General features: G+C 42.4%; 1 protein-coding gene across 2 annotated transcripts in view; it reads left to right on the top strand.

Annotated features, from left to right (window-relative positions):
• PDZRN3 (PDZ domain containing ring finger 3) overlaps positions 1 to 22,301 on the top strand; it is a 186,599-nt gene that overhangs the window by 131,709 nt on the left and 32,589 nt on the right. The window contains exon 1 of one of the 2 annotated variants that reach the window (XM_075834049.1): positions 18,690 to 18,967. The exons of the other annotated variant lie outside the window; for it this stretch is intronic. Coding sequence (XP_075690164.1) covers positions 18,899 to 18,967 — 69 coding nt within the window. The 5' untranslated portion in view covers positions 18,690 to 18,898. Of the gene's footprint in view, positions 1 to 18,689; positions 18,968 to 22,301 lie in introns of those variants that run through there. 2 annotated transcript variants of the gene reach the window in all.

The following is a 22,301-nucleotide window of genomic DNA, read 5'->3' as shown; positions in this document are numbered from 1 at the left end:
CTGGGCCCCTGGTCGTGTGCTGTAATAACACAATTTATTTTTATGTGACACAGTAATAAGTGTCCTCTTATTGTTCTTCTGTAAATCTTAGACGGGCTGCTGGGCGCAGGAATAACGCAAAGGAGGGGGGTCTCATCCTGAACATGAACGTATTTCACTGATAATTAGATCTCCATATCTGGGATGTTGTTAATTATCACTGACTGATCAGCAAAAAGTTGTAGAATTCTATCTTTTTTCCAATTTTTTATTTTTTTATTTTTTAAAGTTTTGCCAAATTGTTTTATTTAGTTAATTCCTTTAATCCAGCATTAACCGGACTGGAGCTGGATTAGTGGACGGTCAAAAAAGGGTAAAGACAACCCCAAATAAATATAAAAGTAATAAAATTAGTTTTGTTTTTTTTAAGAAACAGCGCCACTGTTGTCCTCAGGCTGAGTCTGGTATTGTAGCTCTACAGTATTCAAGTTCAGGGCAGAGGGTTTCATTCTTCCGCAGTCTAAAGGAAGGGTTTCTGATTTTTTTAAAAAACATTATATTCACGTCATATAATTTACGGCATTCACTAATATATTATTTAAAGTAGCTCCGTAGATTTTATTTTAAGTCAAGAACTGTGCTGGGACCCGTGGCGTTATTCGGCCCATTGTACTCGGACTTGTGGCGCCATTTGGCCCATTGTACCTGCGTCCTCAGGACCAATCATTACATTTCAGTTCTGTGCTGAACTGTCAGACTTTTTGGATTATCAGATGCTGGATTACAGGAATTTCACTGTATTTGATTCGATAATTGAATTCTCAGAGTATCAGCCAATGACATAACACTCTATACCAGTGCTCCCAAATGCGCAGCTCTTCTACTGTTGCAAAACCACAACTCCCAGCATGCCCTGACAGCCTGCCGCCCCCTCATCCTGTGATCTGCAGTTCATCATTGACTTTTTTTGACACAATTACACATGGGACTTGGCAGGAATCAGTCTTGCAAAAAATCATTTGTCAGCATTGGGAAGTTCCACGATGATATAATGACCCAGGGGAGTTGGATAATTTGATGCGACTCTTCCCCAAACCTTCACATGTTTTATATCATTTTTTTCTTATTTAAATTTTTGGAAATGTCAGTGTGTTGATGTATACAGCCCCTCTGCTGAAAGACCATGGCGGCTGTTTGACAGGTGTCTGATGAATAATGCAGGGCTAGTCAAGGGAAAAGTTGACTTCATCTTAGAAATATCACATTTTACCATTGTTGTAATACGATGGAGATGCGGTAGTGGTGGGCAACTTGCGGGCCGGTGGGCTCAAGTGCTCACCCTGTGGCCCCTGGCCCCCCGATACGAACTGTACAGCACAGAAGACCCAATAGAGATGATCAAACTGATCCCTCCAGTAGGCGGCCCAGTTTTACCAATCAGAAAAGAAGGGCCTGATGTTAGTTTCCCCCTCTACACCCCTTTTTTTTACCCTTCGGTCGGTTCCCCACCAAGTTATTTGCTAACAATGCAGTTCTTCTGTAGAGGGGGGTCTACCACCAAAGGGGCTGAGACAATCCAGGGCTGGGGCCCCTTCTCCAAGGGACCTAAAGTATTGACTAATGTGTGGCCCTCAGATGGATTCCAAGGGGATCAAGTGAATTTCATCCTTAAAAACCAGAGCTCTAAATCCTCTGCATGGAAATAATGTTTTTAAATTAAAATTCTAGCTGCTGGCAGCCACCACTAGAGGGAGCTTAGGAGTTTACGGCATACTGTTTATACATTGGATTCAATAAGAACACTGTATGCAGTAAGCTCCCCCTAGTGGTGGCTGCCAGCAGACAGAACAATAATCATTTGCCATTTACTTCTATGGAGGGGATTTGGAACTCTGTATCAGAAAAACAGAGATAATCCAAATATTATTAATGAAGTTATTCCATGTCCAACTTATCTTTATTAACCCTCACCATACCTCAGTAATAGCTCCCGGAGTTACCAGGATCCTATAGTGTTACAAAGTGACGTCTACTCCCGAAACTCAACCACAAAGTGTGAACAGACAATGTCGGGGAATTACTTGGTGGATGGGAAATCGCTCTTGATTAAGGTGATGGGGACGCTGCCATCTTCCGTCTTTGTTCGCGGTAATTGTGGATGGTGTAGCGTGGCATGACCGATGTGACAGACGTGTGTCTCCGTTGGATTAATCAGCGAGTCCTTTGATCCGTAACACATGCTCCCTGCAGACGTCTCAAGTCAACATATTCAACATTTGCGCTCTGCAAATTTAGGAAGGTCTTGTGTGGAAAGAAATTCTATCAAACAGGGAGGTTATTGTGCTGACAGCAGTGGGGATGACATATATATCACTGGTTATCTGCTCCGCCGTTTATTTCCCTATCTGAACGCAATCACGCAGAATATCTCACTGGTGACCTTTCTGTTCTGTTATTACACACTATCTTCTCTGATCGGGGGACAAAGATGGTAAAAGTAAAAAATAAAATAAAATAAAAATACTGCAAAACTAAGAAGATTTGCTATTCAGGAGTCTGGGAAAGCTGGGTGAGAACCAATATGACCATCGTTGTTCATAGCCTGCTTTTCCAGACTCCTGAATGGCAAATCTGATTAGTTATTAAGTGATTATCCTCAGATACGTTCGTACTTGACATTCAGGACTCTAGGAAAGATGGGTGACAACCCCTGTTAGAACTGTAATGGCGACAACAATAGTTAGTATTCAGATTTATGGAGAAACTGCTGACTAGAAGAAGTCGTTTCAATGGCTTATTGTAATTTAGGGAAAATGCTTTATGAACAACTCACAGGTGAGGGTTTGTTACAATGTATCCAGTCTAGACCATGTTCTGTTCTTTCATCTGCCCCACCTCTTTATCTAAGTACCCTGGCAAAGGTAGAGTGACTTGTTGGCACATCCCCTGGGCCCTGGTAACCAGAACCCATGGCCCACCACCAGTCCCCCCTCCCCTAGCTACACTGCTGCCTTACCTACGCTGATACATTGTAGCAAACCCCCAGGATATCATATCAATCTGCATTGTTATGCAGCTACAACCCACCTGCTTCCTCTCTCCTTCTGCCCTGCCTGTGTAAGTGTCAATCCTCACTGTAAATCTAGTTAGTCTGTTCATGAACCAGGAGGATCAGACTGAACATAACTATAATCTCTTATTTGTATTGCGCAAAGAAATTTATAAAATAAATACATTTAAAAAGGGTTGTCCCAGCGGGTCTGGCAGATGAAACCCCAGTGATCATTTGTTATCGCAAGGGGGTAACACATTTTTCTTACAGCGGCCACTGCAGGAGAAATGTGGTATTACATGGTGCATACCTCCCAACATATAGATAGATCCCTATGCGTGCAACCTTTTAAGCCCCACCTCTGATCCGCCAAGTTATGCCCATTTTTGGACACATTTGCTTAAGCCCGCCCATTTTGGGGTCTATTTCGCAGGATTCAAATGAATAAGCAACCATGCAATATGTCCATATACCGTATGGATAGGGGTAGTCCTAATGGGATAATGAATATATTCTTTTTAAATGAGTCTGCAGCTACAATCTACGGAGACCCCCTTTAACTGTGTAGTCCGGGGACACATAGGAAGCTTTGCGTAACGTTATCTCTGAGAAAAATAACTTTATTCATAAATCACTCCGGATGGAGCAGAAAGAAATTCGCCTCCGCTGGCAGCAGAGATATAATTATTCTTTCAATACGGACTGTTTATAATAATTTGGAAATCAATGCGCGCCCCAGGAGGATTAACACTGGTTTAGACACAATTTAAGTCTTTTCCTCTGTCCCGGTGACTGTGAAAACTGTGATGAGCGACGGTCGGAGACACATGTTTCACCGCAGCCTCTGGGATCGCAGTCGCGTATGAATATTTATAGGCGATAGGGCAGGAGCAATGGCTGACTTTGACAGTTTAAAGGAACACTTAGTTAATTAGAGGATGACATGTCACCGGGGGTCCCCTGACTCTGCCCTACCTTCTGTCTGCATGTCCTCTCTCTGTTTTTTTGACAAGCTAGATTACATCATTACATTGGGTTTTACTCGTTAGCTGCCCCCCTAACGAAAAAGGTGCATATATTAAATAATAATTAGATGTTATCTCTGGCATGCTGTGAATTCAAGCAGCAAAAAAAAATTACATTTCAAAGGATATGTGATGAGGATTTCAGCAGCCCATTAAAACCTTCTCGTCATTATTGACTGGCCCATGCTACAGTCGGTGGCATCGGGGCTTTTTAAATCAGATGTAAAACACCAGATCTATGCCGAATACGGCGCCGCTGTAATAATATGACCAGAAGCCGGAAATAACGGGGGATCATTTTCAAAATGAGTTCGGAAACACGGTGCGTTTTCTGGCTGTTTGTATTTTTTATGTATGTATGTATTAAAGAATGGATTTAAAGGGGGAGTCTGCCTTTTTATTAAAAGGCAATAAGTTGATCACAGGGTGTTCTGCTACTGTGACCCCCCAGTGATCAGTTGTAATCTGTGAGGAAAATTGACAGCAAGTGTTTATTTCCCCTACAGTGCCACCACAGGTGAAATGAGGCATTACACAGTTCCCATTAAAATCAATGAGCTGTCTGCGTAATGTACAGACGCGTCGGGTCCTCCTGTCCGAATTATGTTCTCTGCTCTGGCTAATTTTTGTAACTCAGAATTCTTGTATAGGGGTTTTGAAAACCAGAAAACCCTTTTAAAGAGCATTTAAGAATTACTTCTCATTCTAGGAAAGCTGGGAGAAACTGACCACCATTATGGCTGCCATCAAATTTTCTAGACTTCTGCATGGCTAATCCATGGGCATAGCTAGAGGAGAAGGGGCACACAAGGAGGGCTCCCTGGGTACCAAGATGGGCCAACCAGCCATTCTGCCTTAGCCAGGGTATTTAAATACAGGGCTACTAGGGCGGCAAACTGCATCTTTGCCCCGGGTGAAGGAAAGCCTTGCTACGCCATTGGGTTACTCTGCCTAGTAATATAATGACATGGGAGTGCTATCACTTTGTAATTAGGCAGATTTGTCATTCAGGAGTCTGGGAAAGCTTGGTGATGATTGATGATGTACGGGCTATTATATTGGTTCTCCCTCAGCCATTTTTGGAAAGCTGAAGAATAAACCAGTTGGAGCTCTAATAGTAGCTTGGAGGTCATGATTAGTATTCCTGCTTCCTTGAAGTGGGTTACAAACAAATGGGTGACGGAAAGACCCCTTTAAATGATGCCACATGAACGTTCTGAGTTTATGTGGCCGAGCCGAGTGGTTGGAAGGAATGGCTGTTGTTCGACAGCTATCTGAAGTGTATGGGCACCTTTCCACAGTTAGACCTCAACTGTTAGGTCACATGTCTGACAGCAGGGTGGGGCTAAACTGTGGTCTGTTTCCAAGGGCAACCAGTAGAATTCTGAAAGCAGCTATGTCTATATAGATAGGAGAAAACAACAATAAATAACTCAAAATCAGAGCAAAATCAGTAACGGAAAGTGTTTGTTAAGTGGACAACATATTCGTAGCGCAACTTCTAATGGGCTGTGCCTGCCTATGAACTTGAACGGGTTTCCAAAGAAATAAAACTTTACATCTAATGAATGAAATAACAAATTGTAATAAATGGTTTGTACAATTAAATTCTCAGATCGACATAATTAAATAAACTTCTAAATTTGCTAAATAGATTTTCTCTATTATACTTGCTTGGTTAAACCTCTGCGCGCTCTGTGTATAAATAATGACGGCCACAGACTGCAGCTGGCTAATGCCATTGACTCTTGATCTTACAGTATGTATGTCCTGGGGCCGGTCTGTATGAACGATCCCTGGTCCCAGCTTTGCTAGCACATAGGGCGCCTTTGTGTGCTCATTCTGCAACCATTACACTTGTCAATGATTTATATAGGGTTAAGAATAGTGTTACATAAGACAGTAAAATGCATATGTTACTTGTAAGTGAGAGGGTCATATATATATTTAACCCATTCGCCACCTTTCTTGTTGAAGTAAAGTTCCATCACTATACCACACTGTGGTACCACTCATAACCAGCAGATGGTGCTGTAACCCATTTATAATGGAGCCTTATGCAGGTAGGTGATCATTGGACAAGTAGTCCTATGTATTTCCATGGGGGTGCACTCCTGGATGAATGAGTTATATGAATGATGGGGATCCATGGCGCTTATTGATGGAGCGTTTGATAATTCATGGATAGGGTGATTACACAGTAAAAGTCATTTGTGAAGTACAGAAAAGCTCATTCCAGCAGGAGAATTCATTTTACTTCTATGCACTTACATATCCACTTCATACATTATTAATCATAATAATGTGCCCACATTCTGATGGAGATGCCCCTGAAAAATCACCCCGTGCCTAGTCCTGCAGGGTCTTGCTGGTAATATGCATGGTGCAAGCAGTAAACAATGCCGGCGATCGCTATATAATTTATTCTGGCCATTTCATTTGGCCCTTATTTTCATTAAATTCTTTTCCTTCTGGTCTCCTTTGTCTTTAAATAATTATGAGAGTTTGAGCGCGTTGATCAATCTGCGTCACATACACCAATATTTCTGATCAGGGTTGAATGATCGCATGGGCAACAGGGGCAATCCTTCTAAATAAGTCCCAGGAGGCATCCATTTTCCCCCTCCTCACATACTGTAGATCAGAGAAATCTCTGGCTGGTAGGCAGCTTGCAGCAGCAGAAATCCCCCCCCCCCCCCCAATGATCTGCAATAGAAAACTAGGCATGCCCCTTTAAGTAAGCCCTCCCCCCCCCCCTATTTAGCATCACTAACCCGAGCCAGGAGCTTACAGAAAATCTTGCAGACTGAAACTATAGATAACTATTTTTTTTTTTTTCGTCTCTAGATGTAGTATGCCTTTAAATGGGACCTGCTTCTTTTTAAAGGGGTTCTCTACTTTGGACAATCACGACTTGTTAGAAGGGTCCCCTGACAGTAAGCAGATTGCAAAATGTCCTCCTGCTGGGATCCCCAGCAATGAGCTGTAATCTGTAGAGATTTGGTAGAAAGTGTCTAATTTTTCTGCAGCGCCACCACAGGAGAAATGAAGCATTACATAGTGTCCATTTATATAAATATGTTGCCTGTGTAACACAGGACAGGACAGGTCCTCCAAAGCAAGAGACACTCTTTATAACCACTCTTCACTCTGGCCAAGAGATGAGGATCCTGAACAGAAGACCCCCTCCCTCTATTATCTCAGAATTCCCTAATGTGGTGTATGAAAATGGGTTTTCTAACTGGATGACCCCTTTTATTAGATTTTTTTTTATATACAATAGTGTATAGCATCATAGACGTAACTGCTATGGGGCCCACTAGGTGAGGGGGCCCAACTTTATTGTTTTAGAGTGTCAGAGGGCAGTTCGGAGGCAGTATATAGTGAAATACAGAGTCCAAGGAATGGCAAAGACACATGGGATAGACCACTGGTCACTAAAAACTGAGGTCCCCTTACAAGTTTTGTTACAGGGGCCCTTTGGTGATTGTTACACTTTTGTATAGAAGGTATAAAAACTGTAGATTTAAAGGAACACTTCAGGCAAAACTAATATACTGTGTTATGACTAGTGCAGGGCCTAGGGAGGCGGAGCATGACACAGGGATTCAAATAACCTCAGAGATGCTCCGCCCCCAGGCCCTGCACTAGGCATGACACAGTGTATCAGTTATTCCTAAAGTGTTCCTTTAAAGAACCCTGTTCTCCCAGGGGAAAAAAACAAAACTATATCTTGCCAGTAGACTGTCTACATCCTATTCTGTATACAAAGCAAATAGGGCAGGGCCGCTTTAATATTTCTCTGCTCCCACCAACATCTTTTTCCATTTGATTCTTACATTTCTTTCTGTCTCTTTCGGTCTTTTACACTTTATTATGTTATCTGCTCTATTTCCAAAAATCCTCCCTTTCGCCGTGTCTTGCCGCCCCCCAACGTTAATAGCAGAGCCATGTAAGGAGGGACGTCGATGTTGCTGTCTTATCATCAGCCTTCAAGCTTTGCTCCTGTTCAGTCGGTAATTGCATTAGCGTAGCATTAAGCCTGAACAATAGCTGGGGGTTTTAACTGTCCAACAAACATCCATTTTTGCGAGTAAATGACTCATTTAACACTGTATAGTGGTTGCTAGTAAAGGATTAGGAAGATTGAGAGCATAGGATGGGGTCGGGGAAACAATGAAATTAGGTTAGACTTAGAATTCCTGACCGGCAATTTTTTTCCCCCTCAAAGGCAGGTTAAAAGTTCACAACTGAGACCCCTCTCACATTTACTATTGTTCTGTGGGTGGGTCCGATCTGCCACCAGGAGACGTTACTAGTAAATGGACATCTCTATTAACCTTTGTTGCTCATCACAGCCTTGGGTGGTCACCTATGGAGGAATCGTACACCTACTATATGACCAGCGGTAACTTAATCTCCCCTATGTACATTCATCTATCCTTTATGGATTGTCTTCAGCATCTTATCCATCCTATTCTTCTATGGACAAGGTTGGACGAAAGAGAAATCTCATGAGGAAAGGACAATAAATTGCTAAAAATGACCAGAAATGAAAGACATTTTTGAGAAGCTGTAAAAAATTCTACGACGGTTCCAACAGGGGTCATCATTCAGTTTTCCCCCAAAAAATAACATTCCACCTCCTCCAGCTGCCACTAGAGGGAGCTTATGAGCTTTCCGTATACTGGGTTACTATTAAGTTGTTTTCTATTGAGGTTTATGGTTTTACTAAAACATATATATGTACACACACGTCCTGTATGTTGATCATACACATTTTGTGGTTCTCCTCCAGCCCGTAAAAATTCCATATTTTTTATTAAAATGGCACTTGGAGGTATTGAAGCCCCATACACTGGAGAAGGACCTTTTCCATCAAAATGCATTTTTGGGATAAACCTTATTAATAATGTGTGTTGAACAGTTGAGTCCAGTCAGACTATTAAGTTGCCGGGTATATGCTGCCCAACGACCACAGTCTACTATATACAATGGGGTTGTCAGGCAACAAGTCCCTAGCAACCAGTCTTTCTCAAATCACTCAGGTCTTTAGCTCATGACAGACTTGTTACTGAACTGAGGGCAGAAAAGGGGTTATGGGGATTTAAACTAGGCCTATCTCTATCTCTTAGGCTCACACGAACGTGGCCAACCTCAGACGTGAGTGAGGCTCTTTCACACTTATCGTTCCCAATGTAATCGAGGCAACGATCAGCCGATGAACGAGCAATCGGGGATGAACGATCGAAGTGACGAGCGCTCGTCCCCAGACATAATAGCTTCGTGTCAAAGGAGCAAATGAGCGCCGATCAACCAGCTGTCTCTTTGATCGGCGCTCGTTTACACGCCCCTCGTCCGGCCATGTAATAGGTCCCTAAGTCTCTAATACTGACAGATGTGTAATTTGACGTTTTTGGGCCCCAATCCAAAATCCATAATAGGGTCCCACAAATATCACGCATCATTTAGAGTACTGGTCTCCTCATATGGGGCAGAGGGACCTTTGTCCCATACGAGGAGCTCTTTCAGCTTCAGCATGTACTATTACGTGGGCCGGTACATGCTGAATGTACTTTTCTGAAGTTTATACAACACATATAATCCTGTTTTTTCTGTACTTCCAAACTTCTCAGCCGAGATATATGAGAGGCGTGACGAGTCCTCTACGTCCAGGATCTGGCTCCTGACTACTGACCTCACCGTGGCCTGGACGATAGCTCAGGACCCGCTAGTATAAGTGCACTAACATCAAGTGCTTGGGATTAAGCTACTGAACCACAACCGCTCAGCTGCTTCTGGTGGAAAATTATTTTCATTTGTGAGATGGAATGGCAAAATGAATCACCATGAACATGAAAGAGAAGATGGACAGGGCCGGAAATACATCATTGTCCAGATAATGCAACCAGATTAATGGATTTTATTTTTATTTTTTTGTGGATGGGCAAAGTGAGATTGCAGCTATAAACCAATAGACTTCTCCAGGATTACAATTTTTTTTTCCAGAAACAGCGCCACTCCTGTCCATAGGTTGTGTCTGGTATTGCAGCTCAGCTCCATTGAAGAGAATAGGGCTTCACTGCAATGCCAAGACACAACCAGTGGACAGGTGTGGCAGTGTTTTTGGGAAAAAAGCAGCCATTGTTTTGTACCCCCCGATTCCAGTACAGATGGCAAGGCCATTTTAACTTATTAGTGGACCCAGTGTGAAAAATTCAGAAATGGGCCCACCTTTCCTGAACATTAAGAACACGTGTGACAAGAGGAAACTGACAGCTATCTAGCTATAAACACCCGACTACCTCATTTACATGCATTTTCGGTTTGGCTAAACGGGTGTAGCATGTATATAAAGGGGGACAAGTGGCCGCCAGTCACTTATATGGTGCCGCTTATCTCAAAGTATCTAACCGCTTCAACGTCTATGGCCAGGTTTAGAGCTATGTGGCATATAGTCTTTTTGGGAGCCTATTTGCCCTAGACTAACCTGAACCAGACATCGACTGCAAAGTGTTTCTAGTCTGAAGGTGTAATATTGTGCCTGGTTTGGGTTGTAGTTCTGCTTTGTAACATCAGTCAATTGTTTAAATCTACATAAAATGTTTAGTTACTTTGAAACTACTTTACTTTACTTATTTCATACTTATCTTGAGTTCCATCTTACTCCATTCACATCCAAAGCTGCATTTACAATTTTGCTAGTTTCCTGTTAGGCTGCATAACCTTCCTGTTTCAATATTATTTTATTTTGTGGTGCATTGTGGGATACCGCTGAAAACATCTCACAGACACTGCTGTCAGGAGATGGCGGATTGATTTAAAAAAAAAAATCAGCCTGCAGAATTTAGAGTGCAGCTTTGGCTGTGAATGGAGGATAAGACAACATTATGCTGAACATATATTCTCCTGTATTTAGACTTTGTTACCTATCGATCACTCTGGATTGATAATCTTTTTTGGTTGCCCTGATATAATGGGTACGTAAAGTTTTCACAATGTGAAGTCAGATGACTGAATGAGTAGCCAATTGTTTCCCCCCAGAGCTGCCAATCTGTCTCTGGCATATATTTCTGCTCCCTGGCAACGTCAGTGACAAATGACAACATGTCACTTTTCTACCCGTGGCATCTTGTCAGGTTGTGCTATACCTTCATGTAAACGATTAGTGAGGAAATAAAATCCCACAACCCTCAGTGTTATAAAACGAGAGCTCAGACCTGTGGCTATCTTGGGAGGATTTTAATATACAATATTTAATTCATGAATTCCCGTAGACGTTTGAGGCACTGGAGTAAAAAAAAATATATATTTGGCCGCAGAGGATCAGTAACTTTTCTGGATCACCAGACAGTTTGTATATAAGAAGTTTCTAAGGTTTATCTGTATCCTGTACTCTGGAGGCAGCAGGGCTGGACTGAGTTATCCCTTAACCCCTGGGCTAGGACTAGTGATCTCATCGTCAGGGCCCATTTTATAGAAAATGAGACCCAAAGCAGCAATAAATATTGCCATATACAGCACACATACCACCATATGAGCAGTGGCAAGAATATACTGCCATATACAGCACACATACCACCATATCAGCAGTGGCAAGAATATACTGCCATATACAGCACACATACCACCATATCAGCAGTGGCAAGAATATACTGCCATATACAGCACACATACCACCATATCTGCAGTGCCAAGATAATACTGCCATATACAGCACACATACCACCATATCAGCAGTGCCAAGATAATACTGCCATATACAGCACACATACCACCATATCAGCAGTGCCAAGATTATACTGCCATATACAGCACACATACCACCATATCTGCAGTGCCAAGATAATACTGCCATATACAGCACACATACCACCATATCAGCAGTGCCAAGATTATACTGCCATATACAGCACACATACCACCATATCTGCAGTGCCAAGATTATACTGCCATATACAGCACACATACCACCATATCAGCAGTGCCAAGATTATACTGCCATATACAGCACACATACCACCATATCAGCAGTGCCAAGATAATACTGCCATATACAGCACACATACCACCATATCTGCAGTGCCAAGATTATACTGCCATATACAGCACACATACCACCATATCAGCAGTGCCAAGATTATACTGCCATATACAGCACACATACCACCATATCTGCAGTGCCAAGATAATACTGCTATATACAGCACACATACCACCATATCTGCAGTGCCAAGATAATACTGCCATATACAGCACACATACCACCATATCAGCAGTGCCAAGAATATACTGCCATATCTGCAGTGCCAAGATAATACTGCTATATACAGCACACATACCACCATATCTGCAGTGCCAAGATAATACTGCCATATACAGCACACATACCACCATATCTGCAGTGCCAAGATAATACTGCCATATACAGCACACATACCACCATATCAGCAGTGCCAAGATTATACTGCCATATACAGCACACATACCACCATATCTGCAGTGCCAAGATTATACTGCCATATACAGCACACATACCACCATATCAGCAGTGCCAAGATTATACTGCCATATACAGCACACATACCACCATATCAGCAGTGCCAAGATAATACTGCCATATACAGCACACATACCACCATATCTGCAGTGCCAAGATTATACTGCCATATACAGCACACATACCACCATATCAGCAGTGCCAAGATTATACTGCCATATACAGCACACATACCACCATATCTGCAGTGCCAAGATAATACTGCTATATACAGCACACATACCACCATATCTGCAGTGCCAAGATAATACTGCCATATACAGCACACATACCACCATATCAGCAGTGCCAAGAATATACTGCCATATCTGCAGTGCCAAGATAATACTGCTATATACAGCACACATACCACCATATCTGCAGTGCCAAGATTATACTGCCATATACAGCACACATACCACCATATCTGCAGTGCCAAGATTATACTGCCATATACAGCACACATACCACCATATCAGCAGTGCCAAGATTATACTGCCATATACAGCACACATACCACCATATCAGCAGTGCCAAGATAATACTGCCATATACAGCACACATACCACCATATCTGCAGTGCCAAGATTATACTGCCATATACAGCACACATACCACCATATCAGCAGTGCCAAGATTATACTGCCATATACAGCACACATACCACCATATCTGCAGTGCCAAGATAATACTGCTATATACAGCACACATACCACCATATCTGCAGTGCCAAGATAATACTGCCATATACAGCACACATACCACCATATCAGCAGTGCCAAGAATATACTGCCATATCTGCAGTGCCAAGATAATACTGCTATATACAGCACACATACCACCATATCTGCAGTGCCAAGATTATACTGCCATATACAGCACACATACCACCATATCAGCATTGCCAAGATTATACTGCCATATACAGCACACATACCACCATATCAGCAGTGCCAAGATTATACTGCCATATACAGCACACATACCACCATATCAGCAGTGCCAAGATTATACTGCCATATACAGCACACATACCACCATATCTGCAGTGCCAAGATAATACTGCCATATACAGCACACATACCACCATATCAGCATTGCCAAGATTATACTGCCATATACAGCACACATACCACCATATCTGCAGTGCCAAGATAATACTGCTATATACAGCACACATACCACCATATCAGCAGTGCCAAGATTATACTGCCATATACAGCACACATACCACCATATCAGCAGTGCCAAGATTATACTGCCATATACAGCACACATACCATCATATCAGCAGTGCCAAGATTATACTGCCATATACAGCACACATACCACCATATCAGCAGTGGCAAGAATATACTGCCATATACAGCACACATACCGCTATAGTAGCAGTGCCAAGATAATACTGCCATATACAGCACACATACCACCATATCAGCAGTGCCAAGAATATACTGCCATATACAGCACACATACCACTATATCTGCAGTGCCAAGAATATACTGCCATATACAGCACACATACCACTATATCTGCAGTGCCAAGAATATACTGCCATATACAGCACACATACCACCATATCAGCAGTGCCAAGAATATACTGCCATATACAGCACACATACCACCATATCTGCAGTGCCAAGATAATACTGCTATATACAGCACACATACCACCATATCTGCAGTGCCAAGATTATACTGCCATATACAGCACACATACCACCATATCAGCATTGCCAAGATTATACTGCCATATACAGCACACATACCACCATATCAGCAGTGCCAAGATTATACTGCCATATACAGCACACATACCACCATATCAGCAGTGCCAAGATTATACTGCCATATACAGCACACATACCACCATATCTGCAGTGCCAAGATAATACTGCTATATACAGCACACATACCACCATATCTGCAGTGCCAAGATAATACTGCCATATACAGCACACATACCACCATATCAGCATTGCCAAGATTATACTGCCATATACAGCACACATACCACCATATCTGCAGTGCCAAGATAATACTGCTATATACAGCACACATACCACCATATCTGCAGTGCCAAGATTATACTGCCATATACAGCACACATACCACCATATCAGCATTGCCAAGATTATACTGCCATATACAGCACACATACCACCATATCAGCAGTGCCAAGATTATACTGCCATATACAGCACACATACAAACATATCAGCAGTGCCAAGATTATACTGCCATATACAGCACACATACCACCATATCAGCAGTGGCAAGAATATACTGCCATATACAGCACACATACCGCTATAGTAGCAGTGCCAAGATAATACTGCCATATACACCACACATACCACCATATCAGCAGTGCCAAGAATATACTGCCATATACAGCACACATACCACTATATCTGCAGTGCCAAGAATATACTGCCATATACAGCACACATACCACTATATCTGCAGTGCCAAGAATATACTGCCATATACAGCACACATACCACCATATCAGCAGTGCCAAGAATATACTTCCATATACAGCACACATACCACCATATCAGCATTGCCAAGATTATACTGCCATATACAGCACACATACCACCATATCAGCAGTGCCAAGATTATACTGCCATATACAGCACACATACCACCATATCAGCATTGCCAAGATTATACTGCCATATACAGCACACATACCACCATATCTGCAGTGCCAAGATAATACTGCTATATACAGCACACATACAACAATATCTGCAGTGCCAAGATTATACTGCCATATACAGCACACATACCACCATATCAGCAGTGCCAAGATTATACTGCCATATGCAGCACACATACCACCATATCTGCAGTGCCAAGATTATACTGCCATATACAGCACACATACCACCATATCTGCAGTGCCAAGATAATACTGCTATATACAGCACACATACCACCATATCTGCAGTGCCAAGATTATACTGCCATATACAGCACACATACCATCATATCAGCAGTGCCAAGATTATACTGCCATATACAGCACACATACCACCATATCAGCAGTGCCAAGATTATACTGCCATATACAGCACACATACCACCATATCAGCAGTGCCAAGATTATACTGCCATATACAGCACACATACCACCATATCTGCAGTGCCAAGATTATACTGCCATATACAGCACACATACCACCATATCAGCAGTGCCAAGATTATACTGCCATATACAGCACACATACCACCATATCAGCAGTGCCAAGAATATACTGCCATATACAGCACACATACCACCATATCAGCAGTGCCAAGATAATACTGCCATATACAGCACACATACCACTATATCTGCAGTGCCAATAATATACTGCCATATACAGCACACATACCACCATATCAGCAGTGCCAAGATTATACTGCCATATACAGCACACATACCACCATATCAGCAGTGCCAAGATTATACTGCCATATACAGCACACATACCACCATATCTGCAGTGCCAAGATTATACTGCCATATACAGCACACATACCACTATATCTGCAGTGCCAAGATTATACTGCCATATAAAGCACACATACCACCATATCTGCAGTGCCAAGATTATACTGCCATATACAGCACACATACCACCATATCAGCAGTGCCAAGATTATACTGCCATATACAGCACACATACCACCATATCAGCAGTGGCAAGATAATACTGCCATATACAGCACACATACCACCATATCAGCAGTGCCAAGATTATACTGCCATATACAGCACACATACCACCATATCAGCAGTGGCAAGCTAATACTGCTATATACAGCACACATACCACCATATCTGCAGTGCCAAGATTATACTGCCATATACAGCACACATACCACCATATCAGCAGTGGCAAGATTATACTGCCATATACAGCACACATACCACCATATCTGCAGTGCCAAGATTATACTGCCATATACAGCACACATACCACCATATCTGCAGTGCCAAGATTATACTGCCATATACAGCACACATACCACCATATCAGCAGTGCCAAGATTATACTGCCATATACAGCACACATACCACCATATCAGCAGTGGCAAGATAATACTGCCATATACAGCACACATACCACCATATCAGCAGTGCCAAGATTATACTGCCATATACAGCACACATACCACCATATCAGCAGTGGCAAGCTAATACTGCTATATACAGCACACATACCACCATATCTGCAGTGCCAAGATTATACTGCCATATACAGCACACATACCACCATATCAGCAGTGGCAAGATAGTACTGCCATATACAGCACACATACCACCATATCAGCAGTGCCAAGATTATACTGCCATATACATCACATGTACCCCCATATTAGCAGTGCCAAGATAGTACTGCCATATACAGCACACATACCACCATATCAGCAGTGGCAAGATAGTACTGCCATATACATCACATGTACCCCCATATTAGCAGTGCCAAGATAATACTGCCATATACAGCACACATACCACCATATCAGCAGTGGCAAGATAATACTGCCATATACAGCACACATACCACCATATCAGCAGTGCCAAGATTATACTGCCATATACAGCACACATACCACCATATCAGCAGTGGCAAGCTAATACTGCTATATACAGCACACATACCACCATATCTGCAGTGCCAAGATTATACTGCCATATACAGCACACATACCACCATATCAGCAGTGGCAAGATTATACTGCCATATACAGCACACATACCACCATATCTGCAGTGCCAAGATTATACTGCCATATACAGCACACATACCACCATATCTGCAGTGCCAAGATTATACTGCCATATACAGCACACATACCACCATATCAGCAGTGCCAAGATTATACTGCCATATACAGCACACATACCACCATATCAGCAGTGGCAAGATAATACTGCCATATACAGCACACATACCACCATATCAGCAGTGCCAAGATTATACTGCCATATACAGCACACATACCACCATATCAGCAGTGGCAAGCTAATACTGCTATATACAGCACACATACCACCATATCTGCAGTGCCAAGATTATACTGCCATATACAGCACACATACCACCATATCAGCAGTGGCAAGATAGTACTGCAATATACAGCACACATACCACCATATCAGCAGTGCCAAGATTATACTGCCATATACATCACATGTACCCCCATATTAGCAGTGCCAAGATAATACTGCCATATACAGCACACATACCACCATATCAGCAGTGGCAAGATAGTACTGCCATATACAGCACACATACCACCATATCAGCAGTGGCAAGATAGTACTGCCATATACATCACATGTACCCCCATATTAGCAGTGCCAAGATAATACTGCCATATACAGCACACATACCACCATATCAGCAGTGGCAAGCTAATACTGCTATATACAGCACACATACCACCATATCAGCATTGCCAAGATTATACTGCCATATACAGCACACATACCACCATATCAGCAGTGGCAAGATAATACTGCCATATACATCACATGTACCCCCATATTAGCAGTGCCAAGATAATTCTGCCATATACAGCACACATTCTCCCATCTTTCCCATACTCCTGAATGACAAATCTGCCTAGTGACAATGTGACATCCCCAGCCTTAGCCAACAGGTTGGTCACATTGGTTGTCACCCAGCTTTCTCAGAATCAGATACATTAGCTAATTAGAACTTGTAACAATGTGACAGATTATTGTGACTGTGGTATTTATATTTACTCTGATTATTTTTGTAATTTTTGGTAGAATTCCCTTTGATGACATTATGGGCGGCGCAGCATGGCGGCACCATTGATGGCGAGAGTCTCTGATATGGTGTCTGCACATTGAAGGGTGACGCTAGGTGAAAATTCAGATTTAAATGCCTTTCGACTCCCGCTGCTCGACGTTCTGTGTCTATGAATACCAGAAAAAAAAATATATTTTGACAGAACCGTTCAGAATTTAGTCTTTTTCTGTCTCCCTCTGAAGTCACTTGTCACAGTTCCCAGTTCTGGTCTCCATATCAGCGTCTCAATCTGAATAGTCAATGAGAGCTGATTAATATGCATGAGGAGCAGTATTTAGTGTGTGCACTGGACCACTGCACAGCAAGCCAGGCACTAGAGGGAGGGCGGTGTAGTGTGAGACGGCACAGCAGAGAGACACGCACAAAACACTCTGCCTCCTGTCACCAAGTGTGCAGCATCCATGTGACTGCTACCCCAGGACCCTACTCAACTAGACGGGATATGTGACACATCCTCCAACCATGGGATGCAGCTTATGCAGCCTCAGGAGACCAAACGAAGAATACAGATTACTCTATGAAGTTTGCCAGGTAATTCTTATTTCTATGACATTGATCATTGCATTTTTTTTTCCTATGCGTATCAGTCACTAAAGAGTTAATAAACCGTACGAAATATTTTGACGTGTCTGAACTCCGATGCTCGAGTTCGTAGTTGGATTTGAGTATAGATGTAGCAGAGCTGAATTTGCATGCTATCTGCCGTCCTATGAAAAACCACTTAAAACAATATCACGGGAAATTGTAACAAATGACCAACTCAGCTCTGCTATACCTGACCGACTCAGCTCTGCTACATCTGCGCTCTTGCAGGCTATCAAAGGAAGGGTTGACTGCGTAAAATTTGTATATATTCAAGCTGCTATTTATTTGCAAACTGGCATGGGTGGCGTGCGTTCTCTTGCATGCCAACACATACACCCACCCTAGATGCCTCAGGCTCCCCGCTTCTGTTTGGGCACAATCATGAAGGTTGTTTTGGAAGACTAGATCTGTTTAATGCCTTTAAGGCAGGAGGGGGAATTTGAGATAGACGTGTTCGGTAATGGACCCTTTTTGTATTTCATAAGGACTGCGCGGCTTTGTGTTTTTATGGACTGAAAGAAGCTGGAAAAGCGTGTTGGCAAGAACAAGGTTGTGAGAGCGCAGAGCGTGAGCGAGCCTTCCTGTTACCTTATTATCTGACAGTGGGGAATATCTGTCCTTTAATGTACACAGCGCTGCCGGTCCTGGGTGTTATAGGCAGGTATAATGATTTGCAAAATCGGCCCTTGTACAGATGTAGCAGAGTTGAGTTTGTCAGATGTAGTAGGACTGATTTTAAAGGCATAATGTTTTACGCTTGGTTTATCTTAACTCAGTAAGTTATCACATTATACAACAGTGTAAGTGCAAATAATGAAATTACTCTTTCAGCTCTGCTACATCCCTGGTGTGAGTGAAGTGACCAGAGGCTTGAACAGAGCAGAAAATGTTATATATTATAATAAGCCATCTTTAAAGTGGACACGTCTCGGAAACTTCATTGTTGAGGGTCCTGGAGCTGGGACCCCGCAGGAATTTAGGGTGACTGGAGTACTTGGTAATGTGCCCGAAACCTTTGACGCTGCTCATTTTTGGAACTTGTGACCCTGTATTCTTAAAAGCAATAATTTCTTTGGTATTGCTGGAGTTTAATGCATTGCTGAGTGTCAGGATCACTTCATACTGGCTATCGGTGAGGGTCCTGGTAATCGGGAAGAGGATCCCCCTCTCTCATAGTGGGGTTCCCCTTTAACATACATTTGCCCGTACAGGAGTTAGCATGTCTCTCGTCATTCACATTTCTATCACGGCTGAATGATCTGGAAATGATAGCATTAATTATGTAACTTGCTAGAAATCCACTTAACCCTTTCTGGACTGTTGAAATTAAAGGGAACCTCCTACTACGTTATGAAGGGTAAATATGGTCCATGGGAGGTAGTTACGGGGCTCATACCCCTCCAAGTTTACTATATTATAATTTACAGTTTTCAGAGACATCATTTAAGCCCATGGATAGACTTGTACTGCAGCTCAGCCCCATTAACTTGAATACTGCAATACCAGACAGGGCCAATGGACAAGAGTGGCGCTGTTTCTGGAAATAAAAAGTAGGCCCTTTTTTTAAATCCTGGGTAGTCCTTTTGATAGTGGCAGTGGGAGTGGAGTTAATACAAGCTTTTGTCTCAAGGGGTGATCTTAAGTCATGTTGCCTAAAGTGTCTTTGGGTTCTCCACCCAAAACGTAGTTACTGTGGCAATAAGAGATATAGAAAAGCCTGGCTTAAGTCCTGCCAGGCCTCTCTGACCCTTCTCTGTCCTCCGTTTAACACCAATTCTGTCTTGAGCCCAATAATTGGAGGCAGATTGGTTGCTAGGGATTCTCTATTAGAAAGACTGCAGTTGTTAGGTAGTTTATGCCTAGCAACCAGACTGTCAGACTTGACAAATCTGTATAATTGGTACTCTGACAGTAGAGATGGGGAAAAGCTTCTTGGCAGCAGTCACATCATGCCATTCCCCATGGTCTATGGTATAAATCAGATTTTCTAACATTTTCAGTCTTCAGGATACTACATCCTCTCGCTCACATTTCCTTGTTTATGGGCATATCACATCCAGTTAATTGATTGTATGGTCGTGCCCATGTTTGCCAACACTGCCACATCCCCTGCACCTGCAGCCACTCTGATCAGTATTTTAGGGCCAAATTGTAGTCGTTAAGTGCTGGATATGAGGCCCCTTTAGATTTATCAGACAATCTTAATTCACTAGAAGTATCTTTCTTGCATACGGTCCTGGAAAACCAATAGGAATGTGGATGAGAAAATATAATTTTTGTTTACTTGGCCGAAAATAAAAGTTGAAGACCTCGTTAGCTGTTTCAGAGAGCTATAGGCGCAGATTCTGATTTGACCATTAGAGGGCGACGTGTCCTAGGGAAGTTGTGCTTTACTGTCATTCTACTGCTGAAAAATAAAAAAAGTTTTATCAGTGACATGAGTATTAAAGGCCAACATGTGGGACGCACTTTTTTAGTAGCCAACAGGAGATGGCTACTACCGATTCCAGCACATGCGGGCGCATCAACCTGTATAGGGCCTTGAGTAAGATAGCAATGTGCAAGTTTCATAATATACCATCACACTCTCTGTATATAGTTTCATATATAGAAGGGGCCAGTTGGCCCCCATAGGTGCCGGTCCCTGGCTGGAACAGTAATCTCTGCTTTTCTTATAGCAACATACTTCATGCAGATAACGAATAATCAAATTATTTCTATATGATGAAAATGAAGCAAATAGCCCTTTTTAAACAATTACCGTTTTATGTATGCAGCTCCTATGCAGAACTATGTGTTCCCATGGTTATAAATCACAAACAAATCCTGTAGTAGCAAGAAGTAGGGGATAGATGGAAGGCGGTAGAACTGCAGGATCAGACTACACACAGGGTTTGTTTGTAGTCTGTACTTATGGAGACGCATAGGTCTGCATGGGAGCTGTATACACAAAACGGTAGGGGATTTTTAATGAAGACTATACGCAAAGTTGCTTCATTTTGCTTTTCAGATGTAAGGGGCAATATAAACATGGAATCAGAGGTGCTGTAGTCATATATAGGCACGTATAGTTTATTATTATAGGCAGTGTAATAAAAAAGTTTCCGGCTGGCTTGAGATCAGCAGTAAAAGAGTTAAAACTAAGCTGCTATAAAACGCTGCATCTTTCCGAAGGTATTTTCATGTCTCGGAGCGGTTATCTCTGTCGGTTATACTTCCCCTTGGTTTACTAATAGCACAAACTATTGATTGTCTCCCCGTGCCTGAGGCAGAAGCAGAT

This window comes from Rhinoderma darwinii, chromosome 7 (assembly GCF_050947455.1).
Source record: "Rhinoderma darwinii isolate aRhiDar2 chromosome 7, aRhiDar2.hap1, whole genome shotgun sequence".
In the NCBI taxonomy this organism is placed as follows: Eukaryota; Metazoa; Chordata; class Amphibia; order Anura; family Rhinodermatidae; genus Rhinoderma; species Rhinoderma darwinii.
This window is presented reverse-complemented; position numbering and strand designations above follow the sequence as displayed.